Here is a 24964-nt window from a genome sequence, read left to right on the forward strand (position 1 = left end):
AGGATTTAATCCTCAAGCAAATTTAATTCTACGATTTTGCAATATTAATATAGTATTTGAATTACTTCTCCTCCCTTCTTGCTAGAGTTGTAGGTAAATAGCAGAGCTTTTTCCAAAGGTTGCAGAGAAAGCTTTCAAACATATGTTCTCTACTGATGAACATAATTAAAAGGATTAAAGGCATTAACAGTGACTGTGGAGAAAAGATGTGACTCTAGAAAACATTTTTCCTCAAATATTTTAGCAGTTTCTCTACAACTTCCCAAAAGTGATGGTGAAAAGAATTTCCTGAAGTGCAATATGGCCCTAAGCAGAGTGACTCAACATGGGAACCTACTATAAACACAGGTTAATAGGCCAGAATCTGATCTTAAACAAAGATAGGCGTTTTTATATTTCTATCCAAGTTAAAAACAAAATCTAAATATCATTAAGAGAGATGCATGCTAAGCAATTAAAAGTATATTTAATGAAAAATTAAGGTTGCAAGTACAGCTGACCCTTGAGCAATACAGGGTTAGGGGTTCCAACCCCCCAAGCAGTCGAAAATCCATGTACTGTTATCTCTGCCTCAAAAACAGAGGAATTGATAAATGACTCACCCAAGGTCAGGAAGCTGACACAGTTTGGATAGAATCAGGACTCAAACCCTAGTTCTTTTGATTCCACATACTGTGAGCTCTGATCAAACACAAACTTTTTCCCACACTTAGTTAATTTAAAGATCTGTAAAATGGGATTGAGATTAGCAGATACCAACTACTATATAAAAACAGATAATCAACAAGGTCCTACTGTATAGCACAGGGCACTATATTCAATATCTTGTAATAACCTAAAATGAAAAAGAATAGGAAAAAGAACATATATATGTATAACTAAATCACTTTGCCATACAGCAGAAACTAACACAACACTGTAAATCAACTAGACTTCAATAAAAAAAGAAAACAATCTGTAAAATGAAAATACAGGTACTATATTTATTGAAAAAAAATTTGCGTATAAGCAAACCCGCAGTTCAAACCTGTGTTGTTCAACTGTAGTTTCTCTTTACCTCATGTGACTCATTCATTCAATCCCTCATTTATTCACATATTTGCTCACAGCTCATTTATTATCTCCCATGTCCCTCCTCACACATGTAAATATGTCACATAAAAATAACACAACTGACATTTTCTTCTAGTATATTCCAAAAACACATATGGAGCTAGAGTATGCATAAAAAGGAAACTCAGAAAGGATCAAATGTTACATTTGCCTCCCTCAAAACTCTATCTGACCTCAGGAGCCATCCAAAAGGGCGTTCCTACGGATGTATTCCGACGGTGCCAGGTGCTGGTGAGCTGTGCAGACACGCCTGGAAAAAAGAGACGAGACTTACTTCTTGCATTCATTACTCAGGTAAGGAGATTCCAACTGCAATAAATTTGCTTACAAACGAATACTAAAATTCTGTTCCCTTACAGTTTGGATAGAATCAGGACTCAAACCCTAGTTCTTTTGATTCCACATACTGTGAGCTCTGATCAAACACAAACTTTTCCCCACACTTAGTTAATTTAAAGATCTGTAAAATGGGATTGGGATTAGCAGATACCAACTACTATATATAAAACAGATTGAAGTTCAAGCCATTGGACTTGAACTTCACCTTAAAGTATCCTAAGTCAGGGTGTCTACATAGCCAAGATACACAATGGTCCTCTTATTTTCTATTTCTCATATCCAGACGTACCCAGGCTTAAAGCCCCCCATTGCTGACTTAATCTGCTCCTCAGCACACTAACCTCTGTATCTTTTGACCTTCTAGATTTTAAACAATTTGTCTGTATTGCATATTTTGGCACGTAGTTATGATTTGAATGGTAGGCTCTCTCCACTCCCACCTCCCTCTCTGCACTACTAAATTCTGGTGAATTTGAGAATGTTTTATATCATGGTATGCACATAGTAGGTGACTTGTGAATGTGAATAAAATTATTTTCCATCTGTCAACTTGAGACAAATCACACCTGACCGGAAATTTCAAATTAACTACATCTATGTAAACCAACACCATCAATAGAATCAGTTCTCTTCCTTTAGAGAATTATACACAGAAGGATTACAATGAAAAGGCATAACCAAATATTTCAATCATGTCATCTCCTTAATTCCACCTGGTTAGATACAATCATAAGTGACTCAGGAAAATCCAGAGCATAGTCTCCTTCCTCACATTTCATACTTCTGCTCCTCTGGCTGCTTGGTGCTGCTTCCCTTGATCTGCTCTGGACTTGATGGGTTATCCCCAGATCGTGGACTTGAACTCCTTGATGTCCCTGTTTTGAAGAGTACCTCCCAGTGTCACATTTGTTTTAGGCTCTAGCTGTTTATCTTATAGGCCAAGTAGAACAAAGGCACTAATTGAGGTTTAAAATTGGGTATATTTGATTCCTCCAAGATGATTCCTCCAAGATGATACTTTGTCATGAAATTCAAAGGCCATATTTAGTCAAAAGGGCATTTCACTGGTGGAAACATACTTGAGCAGAGGGCTAGGCAGTAGTTTTAGTTCCATATTAATTTCATCCCTCAAGGAGCTCCTCCACTAATGTATTAATCTTGTCCTAAGTGGAATCTTCATCTACGGCCTTCACATTTTGCCTTTAAAAAAGCTTATCATTTGACAGAAAAAATATCCTCATGAAATCATTTTCGAAATTCAAAGGAAATTATCTAATCTGTGATTGAAGGTTCTCCCTTGAATATTTTCTAACACATGATCTGAAGAAAAGGAATAAACGTTTAATACACATTTCTCCCAAATGCATCCTCTACCTCTATCTCTACTCCAGGTATTTTACCTTTCAGAAAAATTAAGTATAAATCTAAACATTTTATCTTGTCTTTTCCTATGAATTAAAGGGAGGAATGATTAAGCTTGACTTTTATAGTATCAGAGTACAGTAATTTATTTATATAAGTAGGAAAAGTAAATAGATTTTAAAAGAAATTTAACTTAAAATTGATTATAAATCTACTAAAATTTATTCTAAGGGCTTATAATTATTTATGAAAAAATTGAAAATTATATTTGACCCTCGGTGAACATTTTTATTTCAATTTCATAAAGGTAGTTTCAGAATTCAAACGTCATTTAAGCAAAATGTAAAGGGGGTAGAAAAAACCACAACTGAGTAAAATACCGAAAGTTTTGCTCCTTGTAAGAAAGTGACACTTTAGACTAATCATTTGATACATTTTTCTTCTTTCTGAAGATAAAGAAAATATGATGTCGCTAGAATTGGCATTTTTCAGCAAGCAGTCATGCCCTGGCGTCTGAATTTATAGATATGGATGTCAGGAAAGGACCATCCCTCCATACTCCACAGGAAATATACTGGGAAGGAGGCTAAGAAAAGTGTCTTAGGGTGTGGCACAGGACCCAAGATAGACCATTCAGACTTCTTGGAAATGTGAATCTTGAGTGGAGACACTAGAGTGACTAGGCTAGAGTGACTAGGGTGAGTCATCCAGTGTTGAGGATCTAAGGATTAGCCCAGGTGATGCTGCTCTGGAGGTCCAGGGATGCCAGAGCCCTTTCCTAGGAGGCTGGATTGCCCAGCCTCTCCCTTGGCTTTGTAGGCCACTCAGTGCCATTTTCTGTAGCATTGCCTAAGTTGGTCAGAGTTAAGTTTCTGTTGCCTACAATCAAGGAACTCTGACTGATACAAGAACCTAATGATTTTACATATAAAGGAGCAAACTAACAAGGGTAATGGTCAATAATAATGAGTTTACAAAGTCTAAGAGTTATTAGGTTTTATATTAATATGAATTAAGAATTTTTTAAAGCAAACGTTTGGCCTCCAAACTTCTTGATCACACATTCCAAACAATAAGAAACTTCTGAGCAAACATACTTGATATAGATACAAACTATTTTCTACATATTTCCTAGTATAGTAATATACACATTATGAAATGTATAAAGATAATTTTAAAGGATGATACTAAAATAATAACTATTATGAATATTTCATAACAAGTTATGGATATTTCTGCACATCAATGATATCTGGAATAATGAATTACAATGCTAATGGAGTCTCATATATTTAGAGTCCTTTGGGATCCTGCAGAAAGACTGTTTTACACCTGGTTCCTGTAAACTGAATGGAAACAAGAAAAATTCAGCCCAGAATGTGAAGAAAGAAAAACAAAAAGTCTCAAAATAAGTGAAAAAGGAAAAATGCAAGTAGGTAGAATAAGAAACCCTTGAGTCTGAGAATATTGGATAATTATCACATTAAAAACAGGACACACACCTATGAAAGAGTAACAGAGGAAGGTCTTGACCGAATCATGTTTGTTGAATGCTTCTACAATGACTGTTAACTCTGAAGATCATTTTTCCAACACAACCAACTACTTCAGAACTAGAAGGCAACTTAATGGTCATAACATCTAACGTGCTCATTTTCAGGTTAGTAAACTTTAGCTGGAGAGAAAAATGAGTTTCCTGAGGACAAATGGCGTTTTTACTTAAATTCCCACAAGAAAATTAGCTAAGAAGGTAGAAAAATGCAAAATTCTCTTAAGAATAACTGACTTAAATTACTTTAAAAGGCAACAGGACGGGCTTCCCTGGTGGTGCAGTGGTTAAGAATCTGCCTGCCAATACAGGGGACACGGGTTCGAGCCCTGGTCCAGGAAGATCCCACATGCTGCAGAGCAACTAAGCACGTGCACCGCAACTACTGAGCCTGCGCTCTAGAGCCTGCGAGCCACAACTACTGAGCCCGCATGCCTAGAGCCCATGCTCCGCAACAAGAGAAGCCACCACAATGAGAAGCCCGTGCACTGCACGAAGAATAGCCCCCGCTCGCCGCAACTAAAGCCCACGCACAGCAACGAAGACCCAATGCAGCCAAAAATTAATTAAATAAATACATTAAAAAATAATAATAATAAATAAATAAGATCATTGAGTGCTGGTCCAAAACACTTATTTTACAATGAGAAAAACTGAGAAGACAAAGGGGTGATTCTTAAAAAAACAGAAGGAAAGTCCTCTTTGGTACCCCTAAAGCGATCATATCATGGAAAGGCAGAACTGGTGACTTACACTAAAATTGCTAACCTCACTGAGGTAGTTTGTTTTTGTGTTAGGTAATTCCCTAGATATAAGTTTTCTTTCATTTGTTGCTAAATAAAAACTCTTTCAAGATGTCTGAAATCCATTCTTAACTTCATAACAGAATTTTTTGGTGTACTTTACGTAATTTAATTTCAACAATAAAAACCAAAATTTTGAACATCTCTCAGAATATAGGGCAGTACCCATCAATAAGAAAAAAATATTCTCTAGGATATTTAGAAATTTCTTTGTCTCTCCCTTTCCATAACCCTCTTTAAAAAAAAAAAAAATCTTTATTTACAGTTACTTGCAGAAGAGGAAGGCCCAGGCAGATGTGCTTGTAGTATATCAGCCCAATACCCAGTCATGGCTGATTGGATCACAGGGGATGTCTGACCCTGCCTGTCCAACTGAACTCCTTCTCCCATTCCCAATTCCTTTGGATTTAGGTGCTAAAAGTCTGGATTGGTTAGCTACTGGCACTAGACCCATAAGGTCATAAAGGCTGTGACAGTTGAGGCTGCTATTTTTGAGAAGCCTTGTTGGGCAACATGAAGACTCCAGAGGCTGGTCTGTAGACACTCAAAGAGAAGCAGAGAGGAGAGATTCAGTTTCTCCAGTGAGAGAGTAAGAGGCAGCAAGTGGTCTTGGTCCTCATCTTGCATTCTTCTGTCTGTTCCAGTCCCCTTCCTCCTGTTCTTCTTATCTAGGAAATTGCCTTTTGTATCTTACTCCTTTCTGGAGCTAGTCTGGGGTTCTTGTCCTTACAACTGAAAGGCCCTTGACCAAGACATACACACTATCTATAAGGCCAAACAGCTTCGTTCAACTTCAGAAAATGTTCACTTTGGCAGAGTTGAGCCCATAGGTTCAGCTGGAAACACAGAGGTCTAAAACAAAGAGTCCATTTATTCATGGTTTGGCTTTACAAACTGAAAGAATTCATACATGTCTTTCCTTTCAAATAAAATAAAGGTCACCTCCCTGAAGTATAAAAATAAATTCTGACTGAGGAAAATATTAATTTTTTGTATAGGTATGAAAATTCTAAAGCTCTGACGACTTTTAAAAATGGTTCTTCCCTCTAATTTCTTTTTTCAGTATGTCATTTTATTATATAAATCACTAGCTCTCAAATTTTCAAGATTCATAACATTCAACTACCAAGTATATATATCTGTGTGTATACATATAATCTTTAGACATACACATAAACATCTTTAGACATATGTGCTAAGTCTCCAACTCTACTCCATAGTTAAAAATTTTTTTTTGACATAATCTCAACCTTAGAGAAAAGTTGGCATGAGAAGTATAAATAATTTTGTTTACTGAACCATTTAAGTACATAAGTATGTAAACCATGTAATGTAAGTGGGCTACATGATGCCCTTTCACCCCCAAATACTTTAACGTATGATTGCTACAAACAAGGAGATTCCCCTACCTACCCACAATACAATTAATAAAACCAGGAAATTTAACACGGATCCATTTCTGCCATCTAGTCTACATGCTCCATTCTAATTTCATCAGTTGGGGCTTCCCTGGTGGTGCAGTGGTTGAGAATCCGCCTGCCAATGCAGGGGACACAAGTTCGATCCCTGGTCCGAAGAACCCACATGCCGTGGAGCAACTAAGCCTGTGCGCCACAACTACTAAGCCTGTGCTCCACAGCCTGTGCTCTAGAGCCTGTGAGCCACAACTACTGAGCCCGCGTGACGCAACTACTGAAGCACGCGTGCCTGAAGCCCGTGCTCTACAACAAGAGAAGCCACCACAATGAGAAGCCTGCACACCACAACAAAGAGTAGCTCCTGCTCGCCGCAACTAGAGAAAGCCCATGTGCAGCAACGAAGACCCAACACAGCCAAAAATAAACAAATAAAATAAAATTTTTAAATAAAATAAAATGTTAAAAATAAAGAAATATTTGTTAAAAAAAAAGTCATCAATTGTCCCAAATATACTTAACAATGAAAGGATCCAATCCAGGATCACGTGGTGTGTTTAGTTGTCATGTCTCTTTGGTCTCCGTCAATCTGGAGGAGTTCCTTAATATTTCCTTGAACTTCATGACCTTGATATTTTTTTTAGAATTTCAGGCTAGTTATTTTGTAGAATGTTCCTGAACTTGGATTTGTCAAATATTCCCTCAAGATTGTATTTTTGGCAGGAATATCATGGAAGGGAAGTCTTCTCCTTGTAACCTATCAGGTGGTATGTGATTTCCATTTGTCACATCAGTAGTTGTATTCACTTTGCTTACTTGATTAAGTCTGTGTCTGCCAGGCTTCTCGCCTATAAAGTTTCTCCTTCTCTGTTGTAATTAAGTATTTTATGCAGAGCTTTATGAGACTATCTAAATATCCTATTTTTAATCAAAACTTAACCCACTAGTTTAGCATCCATTGAAGTTTTTGGATGAATTCATTATTATTATGATGGTTGCCAAAAGATAATTTTTAAACTTTCATTATTCCTTCTATATTCATTAGTTGGCATTCTTCTATAAAGAAAAGCTTTAGCTTTTTTCCATTCATCTATTTGTGTGTGTAAGTATGAAAGTATGAATGAATGGATTTCTACTTTATTCAATGGACATCATTGTTACCATCATTATTATCATTATTTTGATGCTCAAACTGTCCCAGATTTGGTCGGTGAGAATCACTTCAATTTGGCTTCTGTGTCCTTCTGACATTGTCTCCATCATTCTTTGGGCAGTTCCTCACTTTTTGGCACATTAAGTTCCAGGCTTATCTTGGATAGCCTTAAAAATCAGCTTTTCTCCAAGAATGCTTGCTTACTATTAGTGGAGAATTATATTTAAAAACTGGGAGCTAGGTGCTTGATGTGCTTGCTCTTGGGGCATCAAGCTTGCAAGTTCTCTTAGCGGACATAGCCAGATAACCTGTACACACACACACACACACACATACACACACACACACACGTATCACATTATATTTCTTTGTATATGTCTCTCTACATATTGAAAACCATGAGTTCACACTGACACCTCCCATTCCAATCCATCATCATGGGGTTCAGTTTTCTCCCTTCCACATTTGTAATTCTCATCTCTAACAGTAAGAAACCTGGCTCCCATTGTCCTCGGGATATTTCCAGATGGTATCAAGCCCCCTTTATGTAACCAACCCCTTGTCTCCATCTTGACCCCTATGCAGACGCACTTATCCAGCTCAGGCTCTGACAATCTGACTGGGGTCACCACCATCCCCCTAGACAAATGCTCTCTTTGTCCCCTCCTCAGGGACTCAACGCCCCAAGCCGAGCCACCACTGCCCCTCCCCTCCCAGCGTGGACACCTTCCTCACCCCTTTCAGTCCAAACCACTTGCTGAGCTGCACCCTGACTCCCATGCTCTCTCGGGCCCACCAAATGGCTTTTGTTCTGAATTATTCTGGAAGAAAGGAAGGAATGAAGGGAACTTCATAGTTTTTAAGTTCAGGTGTGCCTGCCTCACTGGATGCTACAAAAGTGGGTTATTAATAAATAAGTCACAACTTCTCTTTGACCTACATTCTTCATTGGGGATTTGGTCTAAAATTGAGCATGTGGGTAATAAGAGATTGAAAGCCATAAAACACTCTGTCATAAGAACGATTTCTAAATAAGTCACAAGAAGTACATTCTGTACTTTGGTATTGAAATGTTAACTATTCTGTTAGAAATGAAGATCCCCAGAGAGAAATCTGTAGAAGTGAGAACTGAGTACTGCCCTTTAAATTTAGTCTCTCTTTCATTTTCTATTCCAAATGAGGACTGCTTTTTCAGACGTTAGTTGACTTGCCTAAAGGGGTTTATCTCCTGGGAGGCTGTGTTATTTATTGATTGATCATACACCAGTGACTGCTAATGTATTTCATTTATAACATCTGCAAGCTCACTTGTCTTTTTATTCTCTGAGGTGGCTGTGGTTTTCTGTAAAAGCCTAGCCCACTTAACAAGAAAACAAAAGGTTTTCTTAAAGGCTCTACTCATAACTAGCATTAGCAAACTGAATCTTACTTTTAGTGTAATTAAATAGCTTGATATCTAAAGTTAATATCCAATTGACTCTAGCAAAGGGCTATTATTTTTTTAAACAGAAAGAAGCACCTATTTTGGGAACTCAGATTTTCAATGTTTAGCAACTCTCAATATTTAAATAAAGTATTTATTTACTATTTATCAAGTACCTACTATGTATACAACACTGAGCTAGGGGAGAGGTGACAGTATTACTTCATATTAATAGCTCAGGTTTTTTTAATTATAAAGTGTCAATAATTATACTATGTAGCTCACCTGTATCATCCCATTTAGTCTCCACAGCGATCAACTGTATGAGGTAGAGACTGTTTTTCATACTTGATGTCCCTGGAGATTTTAAGTGACCTTCTCAAGGTCACACAATTACATGGAAAATCCTGCCTCCCATTCACTCACTCATTCGAGAGTATTTATTGAGCACTTCCGATGTGCCAGTGCCATGCTTGGTTCCAGGGACAGAGTGATAGGCCAGACAGAGACCGAGCCATCACAAAGCTCACAGCTTAGCAGCGAAGGTAGTCAAATTAAACACATGATTACAATCAAGTGTGATAACTGTTTGGCAAAAGAAAAGACAGAGTGCATATATACAATGGAATATTACTCAGCCATTAAAAAGAATGAAATCATGTCATTTGCAGCAACATGGATGGACCTGGAGATTATCATACTAAGTGAAGTAAGTCAGACAGAGAAAGACAAATATCATGATATCACTTATATGCGGAATCTAAAAAAAATGATACAAATGAACTTGTTTACAAAACAGAAACAGACTCACAGACTTAGAGAACAAACTTATGGTTACCAGGGGAAGGGTTGGGGGAGGGATAGTTAGGGAGTTTGGGATTGACATGCACACACTGCTATATTTAAAATAAATAATCAAGAAGGACCTACTGTATAGTATAAGGAACTCTGCTCAATATTCTGTAATAACCTAAATGGGAAAAGAATCTGAAAAAGAATAGATGTATGTATATGTATAACTGAATCACTTTGCTGTACACCTGAAATTAACACGACATTGTTAATCAACTGTACTCCAATATAAAATACAAATTTTTAAAAAAAGAAAGGATAGGGTGTTGGGGAAGTTCTCAGCCAGGCAGACAGAAGTTAGCTGGGCGCAGGGGTGACGGGAGGCTTCCATGCAGGGAAAGCATCATGTTTGTAACCGGTCACAAAATTCAATGACATAAATCCTAGATACATAAAGAAAATTGTCATTGTGATTTCTTCATTTTGCCTCTCAGTATTATGGGCTCTCCTATGTCCCTACCCACTGGCTGGGAGAAGTAAAGCTTAGTCAGATCCAAACCGTAAGTCCTTTTAGGAAGAGTTCAGTCTCTCTTGAATGAAAGCACTTGCTCCATCTCTTAGATGGCGCCCCTCCTTCTACTCTCCTGAAGACGGTAGTGTCTGTACAGGATGAGGGATGGCTTACAAGACCCTGTGGTGGGGAGAAGAGGGAGGGTCCTCGGGTGCGGTCGGTCTCTGGTCTCTGGGGTCATGTTCCTTTGTCTGCCTGCCTGCTAGGGGCCCCCTGGCCCTCCTGATGGGGTCTGCATCCAGTGAGCCTGTGGCCTCTTCTCATGCAGGCAGGGCTAGCTGTGTAGAGCCTCCTGGCAGACGAAGGCTCAGGTTGGCTTCAGCTGGGGCTGACAACGCTCTGAGGTCTGGCTGTGACTCCTATTCAGACCTGGCCCAGGTGATCTGGGCTCTGCCCCGCACCGCCCATCCTGAGCAACCCCCTCTAGAAACTCCCCAGCCAGATTTGCAGCTATCTGGGGGTTAACGAGAGCAGAGGGTAGGGGTTTGGAGAAGCTTAGCTGGAGTGCTTCCTGTACCTAATCACTCTACACCTCTACATCAGGACGATGCGATCACCCCAGTCTGGACTGGCGCAGACTCTGCAGGGACTTTGTCTGGGACTCGGAATGATGGTGGTGAGAAGAGTGAGCGTAAGAGTTCCTTTCCACCCTCGTTGTCACCTTCACTTTTTAAAAGCTCATCTCACTGTCCCTCCTCTGTTTCTCTGTTTCTCCGTTTCTCTGTTTCACCTTTCCACAATTACCCGAGAACTGGAAAGGGTTTCCCTCTTCTTTCTGTTCTCTCTTATGCAAAACCCTATGATGGATCCCTGGAATTTCCCTCTCCATAAGCTAAAGAGAAGATAAAGCAATTCAGACAGATCTTTCTCAAGAGATAACCCAGGTCTTGCTACACATTCCTATTTTTTAATATGACCTCAGACATTTTCTTGCATTCCTTCTGGAACAAATCTTAACCTCCCCCCCAAACAGAGAGATGCTTCTGGCAGACTGGGGTGAAGGTCACATTCTTGGATAAGCAAGAGAAGAGCATGTTAGCCAATTTCAAAGAACTTCCTCCGACACGTGTGTAAGAGCCCTGACTGAGAAAGAGGGTGATACATTTAAGAGACTGAAAGAAGGTGACCTGGCTCACAGGTAATAGGAAGAGGGGGTCCCTGCTGTGCACCAAGGGGCAAAAAAAGCTGTTAATCCTTCAGTGCTTACTCTGGGCCAGCGGAGAGGATCACAAGGCACGGCCCTCCCCAAGAACGGCTGACAAACCACTGACAAAATATTGAGCAAGCGAGTGGCAGGGTCAGCTGAGCCAGAGCTGCAGTGTGGGGAATGGTCTGGAAGGAGAGGAATGAGACTGGCTGCAGGGGGTTTAGCAAAGTGTAGCTGCAGGCGCCCAGGTCAGAGACGATGGTGAGGACCAGGGCAGAGAGATAAAGATGGAGTCTGGGAATTTGTAACAGAGACAGAGCCTTGTGACTCATTGTAGATGTGGGTGGTGAAGACAAAGGAAAGCTCAAGGATAAGCTAAGATTTCTAGCTTGAGCAACAAAATAGATACTGAGGACTTTTTCTAAGACAAGAAACTCTTGATATGAAGCAGATTTCCGGGAATGGATGAGATGGTGGGGTTCCATTTGAGCATTTAGAGGACTGGCAGCCATCCAAGTACAGATCTCCAATACCCAGTAATGAGCCTACTGCACATTTTATGAGGTAAGAAATCCAAATAAAAATATATTCTAAACTCCTTTACTCCCAACTGTGGCACTCCCTGAAAATCTGATTTAAACATAAACTGAGGACCCTGATTTTCAGTTTGGTTCTGCAGTTGGTGGCTTAGTACAGTGTATTCCTTATGCCCTTGAGAAGTTTCACTATGTATGAACCTCCATCCTCGGGTTTTAGTTCATATGAAAACCTTAAACCGTCTTAGGTGAATGGAATCCATGTCCTCTTACCATGGAGAATAGAAATATAAGCATCCTTTTATATGCAAATAATAGCATTTTAGTAACAGACACCAGGAACACATTTAATAGGCAACTGACCCTCTTTTCTAACTGTTGCTGACAGCAAAGTCTTAAGTTAATTAATATAAAACCAAAGCTCTCATTTTGTCAGCTTTCTAAATTATGACTACTTTCTAAAGATATCATACTAAAGGTCACTTTATTTATTATCTAGGTGTATGTTTTTACTCTGGATTACTTTGGAGGGTGTCCCAGGAAGTTGCCTTTCACAGAGCTACTGGTTTATCAAGTTCTCTTTATTTTGTGACTGAAGAAGATGTTTACTTACATTTGTTTTAATAATTTTCATCTGGGCTATACATATTGTAGCCATTTTTTAGAGCAAGAGAATTATGCGCTCTCAAGTTAAGTATTAAGTTCTCCATTTGGGTCTGTTAAGACTGGAGCCAAAATTATTGTCTGAAGAGAGTCATGGCTCTGTCCATGGAGCAGTGAAGAGTGTTTCGTTGTTGTTTTTTAGAATTTCAGGCACAAGTTCTCATTAGTATCCTAACCCAGCCAGATTGTTCAAATGCACAGCTCTGAACTCAACTAGTAACACACAGGAGCTGCATCCCAGTTATTAATCAGGAATTCACTGCCAAGCTCACTGCTGCTCCGTAGTTTTCAAATGCTCAGCTGAGGGAAAAACTACGTTGTCGTTTGAAAGATACGCTATTCAACTGTTCCTGTCTAGATGCTCTGAAGTTCATTCCTGGGTGAAGCCAGACCACTAAAGAGCTACATACTGGGATTAAAACAATTAATTTCTAAAGTGAGTCGATAACTTTCCCTAAGCTTCATTTTCCAAAATGCAAAATGAAGGAAGAGTCACTCATTCATTCAACTATTACTCACTGAACTACTATTCCCAAAGTATTAGGTCTACAAAATAGAAGATGACATAGTCCCACCTCTTTTTTTTTTTTTTTTTGGCGGTACGCGGGCCTCTCACCGTTGTGGCCTCTCCCGTTGCGGAGCGCAGGCTCAGCGGCCATGGCTCACGGGCCCAGCCGCTCCGCGGCATGTGGGATCTTCCTGGACCGGGGCACGAGCCCGTGTCCCCTGCATCGGCAGGTGGACTCTCAACCACTGCGCCACCAGCGAAGCCCCATAGTCCCACCTCTTAATGACCCTGTCTATCTGTGAGCCTAAGTATCTTTATCTACATATAAAGACCAAATAGACCATTATAATCTTATGTGATGAACACAGAAATGGAGAAGTATACAGGGTACAGAAGCACAAGGGGAGACACCTTACCCAGCCTGAGTGCAGGCAGGGGAGGATGACAAGGATACTGAGATGTCCTAGAATAACGCTGCCCACTCTCACGGGTGTCGTGTGTTAGTGGGGACCCAGTGAGACGGGGGAGACACCACTGTCACAACTGGAGAAGGAGGAGCAGAGGTGTCAGCGACAGTGCCTCTGGCCCTGACACCGACACTCCCAACTGGCTCAGTCAATATGGAAATGTGTTATCTCACATGACAGAAGGTCCAGAGATAGGGGAGGTTTCAAAGTCAGTTGATTTAGTGGCTGGATTATGTCACCAAGGACGCTCCTTCTTCCCGTCTCGCAGGGCTGCCTTTCCACTTGGGATGGAACACCTCAGGATAGAACAAGGTGGCTGCAGGCAACACAATAAGACACAGAAGGTCCCAAGCAAGAAAGAGACCATCTTTACTTGTGCTGCCCTCTTAGGAGGGAAAACGTTTTCCCAGAGACATTTGAAGATTTCCCCTCATGTCTCAAAATCCTGGGTTTGGGCACCTGCCCATCAGGAAAGCAATCAATAGTAAGGGCCGTGGGCTTACCATTTAGACTTAGTGTGATTAGTAGGAGCCCGTCTATTTCAGAGAATCAACCACACGTACTGCTGCAGGAGTGTTACAGGCACACGATGGCTGACTTGAAAGAAGTCACTCTTTCTTCTGGGAATCTCTCATTTGCCAAATTTTTTTAAATCTCTGCAACTTTCCTACCTCAGTGAGATACTGGTTTTTTCTCTTTTAATGCCTACAAAAGCAAGGCTGACGGAAAATGATCAAATCACATCATACGCGTCATTTTGCGGCCCAAATCCATGCATTTCAAACAAAACCTACCAAAATCTACGAGTTTAACTCCGCCTTCGATGGTTAATAGGATGTTATTTCCTTTTATATCACGGTGGATAGTTTTGTTGTTATGCAAATGCTGAAGTCCCTAGAAGTGGGAAATAAATACATAGTGACTTTTAAAGAAAGCATCAAAAACAAATTTTTCAGATGCATGCATTTATACAAAATCAATAGGAAACACATGTTAAAATTAACAAAGGTTCTTAAATGTTTCACACTGAGTTAGTCAAATCAAAGTATATCATTTCCACTTTGGACTATATAAAAATTCAAAAAACCAGTGCATACTCCTTAGTCCTTAGCAAACAGTTTATTTAAAATGTGCTGATCTCAACAGAAGAAAACATTCTATACACTCATTTGAAATAATGGCTGTTAAAGGAATAAATAAATAAATAATGGCAAATAAAAACCTAACTATTAGTAAAAATACACATTATCTACCTTTGCCATAATCTCAGAAATATACCTAGGAGATCAAAACTCAGGTCTCTGTTGACACAAGGAGGGTAGATCTCTAATGGAAAAAAGGAATTAGTTCTGCTAAACATTTCACATTTTGCATCTTACTCTTGCATCGATAAATACTAATGTAGTGATGTTTTGCTAAAAATAGGATCCTCAATTTTCTTTAACTGGAACTGCCTCCTAATTAATGCGCGAACAATTTAAACCACCTTACCAACAGCGCTTCACGTAAAATATAGGCAATTATGGGCTCACTCATTCTTTTGCCCTTCTTCAGAAATCCTTTCACAAGATCTGTCACTGATCCTCCGTTGCACAGCTATAAAAGAATATTTCAAGATAGATAATAAAATGATACGACATTTTAAGTACTTGCTATAAAAGGTTTTCTCAAAACGTTTGAAAAAACTCTTCTAATTTTTTGTTTCAAACAATTATTCCCATCATTTTATGGTTTCATAAATGAAATGAAGATATAAACTTGTACTAGTGTACAGTTAATTATTGGAACACATTTTCCATATGAATTATTTTTTAGAAGAGAATCTGGAGAAGCATTGGGCTTGGCTTTTAAATTTAAGGATAAGAATTATGATTCTATAAATTAATCTCAAATTTTAAGATCTAGGGCTTAAGAGCATTCTTGATTCCTGATAGTTTAATTAATAGTGCAATGTGACCTCAATCCATGGCTATATACTGTTTCATATGTGCATTAATTTAAAAACATACCTCCCTTCTGGTAAAACTTCAGAGTGTGCTGAAGTAAGGGTTACAAATACTATTTTCGAAAACTGTTTTATGTGTCATGTTCCCTAGCTTCCTCTCTCCACACCTCCTAAGAGTAGAGGAATCTTAGAGGAAAACAAGAGGGAGGGGCATGGTAGGGGAATTTTTCACATCCAGTTTTCTCTGAAGTTAGGTAACATGAAGTCCCACAGTAAACTTTCAAAGGGGCTGTGTATTCTCAGAAGAGAGAAACACTGACATTAGCAGTGGAACATGAGAGGGGAGATAACTAGGTAAATGGTCCCAACAAAGCTTTGACCCCGTGATCCCCTAAGGTCTGATCCATTAGCCTTTGCTGTCAGCTCTGTCTCTGCCCCCCAGGGCTCTGGTCCACGGTCTCCGTGCCCTTACCCTGAACTATGGGGCCTCCTCTGACACCTCAGTGCCTGCAAACTAAGAGCCTGGCATTTCCCTGACTCTACTGACCTAAATGGAGGTAGAGAACAAAGGTGAGAGGAAGTGTATTCCTGACACCCTCATCTAAAATACTGAACACATTTTCTCTCAAACGTTTTTCTAACACAGTGATTAGATTTTATTGGATGCCTGAACACTTCTGATACATTACAGATTAGATAATAACAGCTGTGTTGGGCACATTCTTTAACCTAGCACATTTCTAATCCATTTACATGCATTATCTGTGTATCTCACCACTCTGTGAAGTAGGAATTATTAGCATCTCCATACTAAGGATTGGGAAAGTGAGGCACAAAATGCTAAGGTAACTTGGAAAAGATCACACAGTAGTGACAGAGCGAAGACCTCAACTTGGACAGCCTGACTTTAGAGTCCAGCCTTACATTTAATCATGACGTGTCATGATCCCCCAAAAGGAGTTCTGGGCTGGCTGGTCGATCTAGCCATCATGTGTAATATTGTTTTTGTAAGTGTGTTTAAAATCTAAACACGAACTCACAAATGAACACTTAGACACTTAGATGCAACTCCTTTTATAACTGGTGTCTTTCTACATTCAAAGAAAACTTTCATCTTCTACAGGAATCGGTGCAGCCCTAGCACTCCCAAACCAGCATTTTCTTCTGCAGAAAAGGGAACACCTTTTAACTGGATAAGAAGAAGAGTGTGCTGTCCTGACAGCAGAATACAGGGTCACATTGCCTCCTCTGTGGCCCAGCAAGATTGGTTCACAAAATTATTCAAAATTGACTGAAAAGAGGGCTTCCCAGGTGGTGCAGTGGTTAAGAATCTGCCTGCCAATGCTGGGGACACGGGTTCGAGCCCTGGTCTGGGAAGATCCCACATGCCGCGGAGCAACTAAGCCCGTGCGCCACAACTACTGAGCCTGCGCGTCTGGAGCCTGTGCTCCACAACGGGAGAGGCCGCGACAGTGAGAGGCCCACGCACCGCGATGAAGAGTGGCCCCCGCTTGCCGCAACTGGAGAAAGCCCTCGCACAGAAATGAAGACCCAACACAGCCAAAAAAAATAAAAATAAATTAATTAATTTAAGAAAATTGACTGAAAAGACATTGAGTCCTTTAAACTGCAGAGCACTTATTTAAAAGAACCACGTTTTAGGGCCAGTTTTTAAATTTCCAAAATTCATTTCAGGGTAACTGAATGGCTTTTCCTATGTCTCCAAAGTGTGGCCTCTTTGCTGCATCTTCTGTGATTGACTATTATGTTAATTCAAGAGTAAACAGCTAGGATCTTACAGGGAGAATAAAGGAGCCATAAAGAAATGTGCAGGGCGAGGCTTCCCTGGTGGGGCAGTGGTTAAGAATCCACCTGCTGATGCAGAGGACATGGGTTCGAGCCCTGGTCCGGGAAGATCCCACATGCCGCGGAGCAACTGGGCCTGTGCGCCACAACTACTGAGCCTGTGCTCTAGAGCCCGCGAGCCACAACTACTGAGGCCTCGTGCCTAGAGCCTGTGCTCTGCAACAAGAGAAGCCACCGCAATGTGAAGCCCGTACACTGCAACGAAGAGTAACCCCTGTTCACCGCAACGAAGAGTAGCCCCTTGGGCTTCCCTGGTGGCGCAGTGGTTGAGAGTCCGCCTGCCGATGCAGGGGACACGGGTTCGTGCCCCGGTCTGGGAAGATCCCACATGCCGCGGAGCGGCTGGGCCCGTGAGCCATGGCCGCTGGGCCTGTGCGTCCGGAGCCTGTGCTCCGCAACGGGAGAGGCCACAACAGTGAGAGGCCCACATAACGCAAAAAAAAAAAAAAAAAAAAAGAGTAGCCCCTGCTCACCACAACTAGAGAAAGCCCGCATGCAACAACGAAAACCCAACGCAGCCATAAATAAATAAATAAATAAATAAATAAATTTTTTTTAAAAAAAGAAATGTGCAGGAAATAAGATAATAATTGGAAAAAGAACTAATGCGATCATAGAGTTTGCGCTAAGAAGCTCAAATACCACTTTCTGGTATCAAAATTTCTTTGACATAGTTATTTTCCCCAACTAGTAAAGTTGAGAATACAGGATTCTTTGTGATATACACTTTAGTTTTTTTTTTAAGTAAGGTATATTGAGGCATAATTTACATACAATAAAATTCATCCAATTTAGCATACAATTCTGAGTACTGACAAATATATTAGTCATGTAACCACAACCACAGTCAAGATATAGAACAACTCCATCACACAAAAATCTACCCTCCTGTCTCTTTGTAGTCAAACCTCTCTCTCAGCCCCTGGCAAGCACTAATCTCTTTTCTGCCCCTATGATTTTGTCTTCACAGAAATGTCATACAGATTGAGTCATAAGGTGTGTAGCCCATTAAGTCTAGCTCCTTTGATTTGGCACCATGAATCTGAGATTCATCTTTGTTGCTGTACATTCCTTCTTTAATGCTATTTTAATATTAGTCATTCCTTCTTTAATGCTGAGTATTCCACTGAATAGATAAACCACTGTTTGTTTATCCATTCATTAATTGAAAGACCTTTGAGTTGTTTCCAGTTTTTGGCAATTATGAGCAAAACCACTGTAAACATTTGCATAATAGGCTTTTCCATGAATATGGTTTTCATTGCTGTTGGGAATTGCTGGGTCCTATTGGTTATATGTTTGACCTTCTAGGTATTTGCTAAACTATTTCCCAAAGTGGCTGTACCATTCTGCATTTCCACTAGCAGTGAACGAAAGTTCCAGTTGCTCCACATCCTTGTCAGCAGTTGACATTGTGACTTTTTAAAAAGCCATTCTAAATGGATCTCATGTGATTTTGATTTGAGTTTGTCTAATGACTAATTTCATTGACCATCTTTTCATGTATGTATTTGCTATCCATTTACTTTCTTTGGTGAAGTGTTCAAATTTTTGGTTCATTTTTTATTTTTATTTTTTATTATTGAGTTTTGAGAGTTCTTTATATATGTTGGATACAAGTCCTTTCTCCCAGTTTGTGGCTTGACCTTTTATTTTAAGTGTCTTTTGAAAGCAGAAGTTCTAAATTTATCATGTTAAAAATTTTACGGAAAGTGTTTTTTATGTCATATCAAGAAAATGTTTGCCTAACCCAAGGTCTAAAAAATTTTCTTCTATAATTCCTTCAGGAAGTTTTATAGTTTTAGGTTCCACATATAGGTAGGTCTATAATCCATTTTGAGTTAATTTTTGTACATGTGTTAGGTATGGATTATATATGGATGCCCAATTATTACAGAACACTTTTCTATTATTCAAAGGTGCCCAGAAAACAGAAAATATGACTCTGAATTGAGTTTAAAACCTAGTTACCAACACAAGGAATAGGGGAATCTTAAATGCATATTGTTAAGTGAAAGAAGGCAATTTGAAAGTGCTACATACTGTATGATTCCAACTATATGACATTCTGGAAAAGGCAAAACTATGGATACTGTAAAAAGATCAATGATTAATAGGGTTCAGGGAAGAGAAAGGGAAGAATGACCAGATGGAGCACAGAGGATTTTTTAGGGCAGTGAAACAAGTCTATATGATATTGTAATGGTGGATACAGGTCATTATTTATTTGTCAAAATCCATAAAAAGTATACCACCAAGAGTGAACCCTAATGTAAACTGTGGACCTTGGATGGTACTGATGTGTCAATGTAGGTTCATCAATTGTAACAAATGCACCACTCTGGTAAGAAATGTAGATAATGGGGGAGTCTATGCATGTGTGAGGGCAGGGGACATATGAGAAATCTCTGTACCTCCCTCTCAGTTTTTCTGTGACTCTAAAACTATGCTAAAAAATAAAGTCTTTAAAATATCTGTAAAATGTACAACACAAGAATGAACCCTAATGTAAACTATGGGCTTTAGTTAATAATAATGTATCATTATTGTCTCATCAACTGTAACAAATGTACCATACCAATGCAAGATGTTAATAATAGGGAAAACTTAGTGAGGGGAATTTATGGAAACTCTTTGAACTTTCCACTCATTTTTTCCATAAACCTAAACCTGTTCAAAAAAATAACATCTATTAATTTTTTAAAATCTAGCTGCTAACATCAAGAATATTCGAAAAGGTCCTAAACTAACAATGAAGGAGCATACAAAATTACTCCAAGTTATGTCAGACCCCTTACAGGGTCTTCTTAGAAACTAATTATTCTACTATTTGGCTGCCGCCTAAGCAGGAATAGTGGTTTAATTTTCAGAATGAAAAGGGGTCTTTTGAATGAAACTTCAAGAAGAAGTAGATTAAAACGAAAAAGAAATTATTAAACAGACCATAGGGAGCAAATGTCAATAAACCACAAGTTAACTTGTGGTTGACCTCTTCCTAAAGATGCCCAAGATGAGATATCACCATGGATATTCTAAATCCTCGTTCAGAATTAGCAACATTTCAAATATGCTCTAGGATGAAATTTACTTTTGTTCAATTAGCATAAATGCCTTTCATATATGAATAAAGTAAAAAAAATTAACTGAAGTACGTTTGTTTTTAAATGAATGTGAAGGATTAAAATATATTAAAGGAAATGCAAATGTTGAATTAAGCAATAGATCATAAAAAATGAAAATGACCGTTATGTTTCCATTTAAAAAGAACTGCACCCAGAGGAATGAATTGCATCATGTTAACCCTATGCAATTCTTAAATCACCAAGATAGGTTAAAAGGGGGATTTGTAATAGGGGACCAGAAAACCCTTAAGTGTAGCTTCGCAGCACAATACTATAACAGGGCCTTAATGTTCTTTCACTGAACAAAATTGAAGTATAATTTTCTTAAGCCAGAGCTACACTAATGAAAGAACAGAGCAACGGTGAGAATGAATTCTCTCCCTAGGCTGTAGTCAAACATGAAAAAAAAACCAATAACCTAAATCAAAAGGGATGATATTCTCTGAACAGATCATTACAACTCACTTCCAAAGACAGCTTTTATAAGTTTTCAAAATGTATTGTCTTCACTGTGTTAGGACAGATATGAGATTTTTACTCGAATTTCTGGAAAAGGACTACTGACTTCTGCAGTTGGCATTTCTGACTTTTGCTGTTTTTCATTGCTTTTTGTTTATTCTAAGAATGCTCTAAGATGCTTCGCTTAGTCTGACCATATCCCATGTGAGGCCACAAAAGCAAAAACTCTCATTTTCTAACACTCATTCTAGTTTTTACTTTGCTCATTTTATAAAAGCGTTTCAGTCTTTTTATAGAAACCAATTTTTAGCAAACACCTACACGTGAAGTTTTTGCTAACTGTGGGTGTAATGTTATAAGACTCGGCTGTATTGCTCGCAGAGTAACTGCACCATTTCACACTGCCGAAGTAATGTGTAAAAGTTCAATTTGCTCCACAACCTCACCAATACTGGGTATTATAAGTCTTTTAAATTTTAGTCATTTTAGTGGGTGTGTACTATAGCTTCATTGTGGTTTTAATTTGAATTTCCCCCCAAAATAAAGATACTAAACATATTATATATATGCTTTTGCAAAGAGTCCAAACTTTTTTTGCACACTTTATAAGAAATTGGGTAGATGCACTTTGTTAGGTGAAATTTCCATCTATTCCTAGAGCGCTGAGATTGTTTATCACAAATGGGTGTTGAATTTTGACATGTTTTTATTGATTTTTTCTCTTTGATTCCATTAATACAGTGAATTATGATGCAATAAATTTTAATGTTTAACGAACTTATTTTAATGTTTTAATAAAATTGCATTCCTGGGATCAATCCCATTCAGTCATAACATATTAACGTTTTTATATATTACTGGATTCAATTTGTTAATATTTTGAGAAAGATTTTTTCCAAATGTGTTCATGTGAAATGTCAGAATATATTTTCTTTTCTTGTAATATCTTTGTCTTCTTTTATCAGTATAATGTTGCCCTCATAAATGAGTCAACAAGACTGATTATTTCTTTCTTAAAGATTTCATAGGATTCATTTTTTTCCCCAGAATGACAGTGTGAAGAACTCTGTGGACTCATTCCCCAGTATAACTGGTGAAAATTATAAAAATAAACAATGAGTTAAAGTCTTTGGAAATTGTAAGGATGTACAGCAAATGAAGTAACATTTAAGAACACAACTAATATTTGTAGTATTTCATTTTGTCCTCTATAGGCTTATTAACTGTACTTTTTCATTTTATTTTTAGTGGTTGCTTCAGCATTTACAATATGCATCTTTAACTTAACAGAATATGCCTTAAGATAATATTATACCACTTCATAAGTAATGAAATAATATTATACCACTTCATAAGTAATGTAAGACCCTTAAGACTGTACATTTCCATTTTTCCTCTCCTGTCCCTTTGCTATTGTTGCTATACATTTTAATTCTGCATGTAATGACCCCACAATACATAATTATAATTATGGTTTCTTTTTGCAGGTCTGAGTTTCTATATGAAGTCATTTTCCTTCAGCCTTTATTCCACATTTTTATGGTGCAGGTCTCTGATGGTAAATTATTCTCCTTTGATGAAAACATCTGTCTTTATTTTGCCTTCATTCACGAATAACATTTTCACTGTATACAGATTTCTAAGTTGAAAGCCTTTCAATGTTTTAAATATACCATTGCACTGCACTGGAGGACGGATCAGTGACCAGGCTCCTCTCTGACCCCTACACGTCCTCTTGGTGCTTTTATAATGTTCTCTTCATTATTAGTGTTCAGCATCTTGTTTGTGACATATCTTAGTGTGGTTTTCTTTGTTTATCCTACAAGAGGGATTTTGAGCTTCTTAGATCTGTAACTTTTTAGTGTTTACCAAATTCAGAAAAATTTCAGCCATTATTTATTTAAATGCTGTATCTCTGCCCCCCCACCCCTGTACTGCTCTTGGACTGAAATTACACACAGTTTAGAATACTAGATAATGTCCCATAAGTCGCAGGGGTCTTTTTCCCTTTTTTGTCTGTCTGTGCTCCGTTTAGACAGCTTCTATTTTCCGGTCTTCAAATTCACTGATCTTTTCTTCCACATGTCTAAGCTGCTGTTAAACTCAATACTATATATTTTTCACTACAGATATTGTATTTTTCTATTCTAGAAGCTCCATTCAACTCTTTTCTATAGTTTTCATTTCTTTCAACATTATGTTCATGTTTTCCTTTTGAAATCCTTGAACGCTGTGATAATAGCTGTTTTAAAGTCTTTATCTGCTAATTCCATTATCCTGCTTATTCTTGGGTCTGATTCTTTTGACTGATTTTTATTCTGACAATGGGTCACCTTTTCCTGCTTCTTCAGATATCTAATAATTTTTTATTAAATGATGGACTTGACTAATTTTACATTTGAATGTTCAGATCTTGTCTTCCCTTAATGAATGTTCAATTTTATTCTGTCAGGCAGTTAATCTACTTGTGGACCAACCTGGACATTTCAAGCCCTCTTTTTGAACTTCTTATGGGAGGCCAAGGGAAGTTCTTATTCTAGGGTGAGTCTAGCCCTCCCTTTAACGCATAACCTTTCTGGAGGGTCTCTACTAAGTGCCTCAGGGGTTCAACAAAGATTCCCCAATTTGGCTGATCAGAACTCAAGCATCTCTCAACCCTGCACAAATTCCAGCAGTTGTTCAGATTACTGCTTTTCAGTAATTCTTACCCTCATAATTGTTCTTTGCCCAACTGCCTGAAATCTTGCCCTATACATTTCCAGCTTGGTTTTCAGTTAAAGACTCAAGGGAACCCCTATGCAGATTTCTGGAGCGTTTTTCCTGCTTAACTCTCCCTTCTTTGAAAATTCCAGCCACTTCTGCCTCCCCAACATTTTCAGTTCAGCAAGATAGCTGTGATCTCCTTGGGAATGTCCTCCTTAGGACCGTGGTCTGGAAACTGCCTCCAAGATTAAAGATGAGATAATTGTAGTGTTCCTCTTGTTTATTTCCTTTTCTCAATGTCATAGTCTTAAGCTGTCTCTTTCCCAGTGTTTGAAAATTGTTGTGTTTTTAAAAATATACTTTATGCAGTTTTCTAGTTATTTATGGTACAACCACGCAATGATGCAAGTTACTGTCATGGCCAGAAGCAGAAGTCCCAGATTATTTCTATGCATGCTGAAATTTGAGAAGCTCTGGCAGTGTTTTCCAAACTTTCCTTTGATAAGAATCACCTTAGTACTTGTTTAAAAAACTAGTTTCCGGGCTTCCCTGGTGGTGCAGTGGTTGAGAGTCCGCCTGCTGATGCAGGGGACACGGGTTCATGTCCCGGTCCGGGAAGATCCCACATGCCACGGCGCGGCTGGGCCCGTGAGCCATGGCCGCTGAGCCTGCGCGTCCGGAGCCTGTGCTCCGCAATGGGAGAGGCCACAACAGTGAGAGGCCCGCGTACTGCAAAAAAAAAAAAACTAGTTTCCTAAAACTCATTCTTGGAGTTTCTGCTTCAGTGGGTTTGAGATGGGGATGATTCTTATCAGAGTATCTGGAGTATATATTAAAGAAGAAATGTACCAGAAGTGTCCTGCTTTTTTTTTTTTTCAGGTGGAGGCTTAAAATGTTACCTACTCAGCTAGGCCTTCTTTCACCTCTCTTTTCGTAAAAGATCTTCTTTTTCATTCTTTATTAGCACCCCATTTATATTCTTCATAGTATCAATAATAATATGTAATTATTTAATTTGCCTATTTAGT

General features: G+C 38.8%; 1 protein-coding gene across 1 annotated transcript in view; it reads right to left on the reverse strand.

The window, feature by feature from the left end:
- The window catches only part of MYO3A (myosin IIIA), a gene marked incomplete at both ends in the record, with an annotated part of 156467 nt that overhangs the window by 122939 nt on the left and 8564 nt on the right, over positions 1-24964 (reverse strand). Inside the window, 3 exons of the mRNA XM_079700501.1 lie at positions 1287-1363; positions 14636-14735; positions 15333-15437. Coding sequence (XP_079556627.1) covers positions 1287-1363; positions 14636-14735; positions 15333-15437 — 282 coding nt within the window. The remainder of the gene's footprint in view (positions 1-1286; positions 1364-14635; positions 14736-15332; positions 15438-24964) is intronic.

Source organism: Hyperoodon ampullatus (assembly GCF_949752795.1).
Source record: "Hyperoodon ampullatus genome assembly, chromosome: 3".
In the NCBI taxonomy this organism is placed as follows: domain Eukaryota; kingdom Metazoa; phylum Chordata; class Mammalia; order Artiodactyla; family Ziphiidae; genus Hyperoodon; species Hyperoodon ampullatus.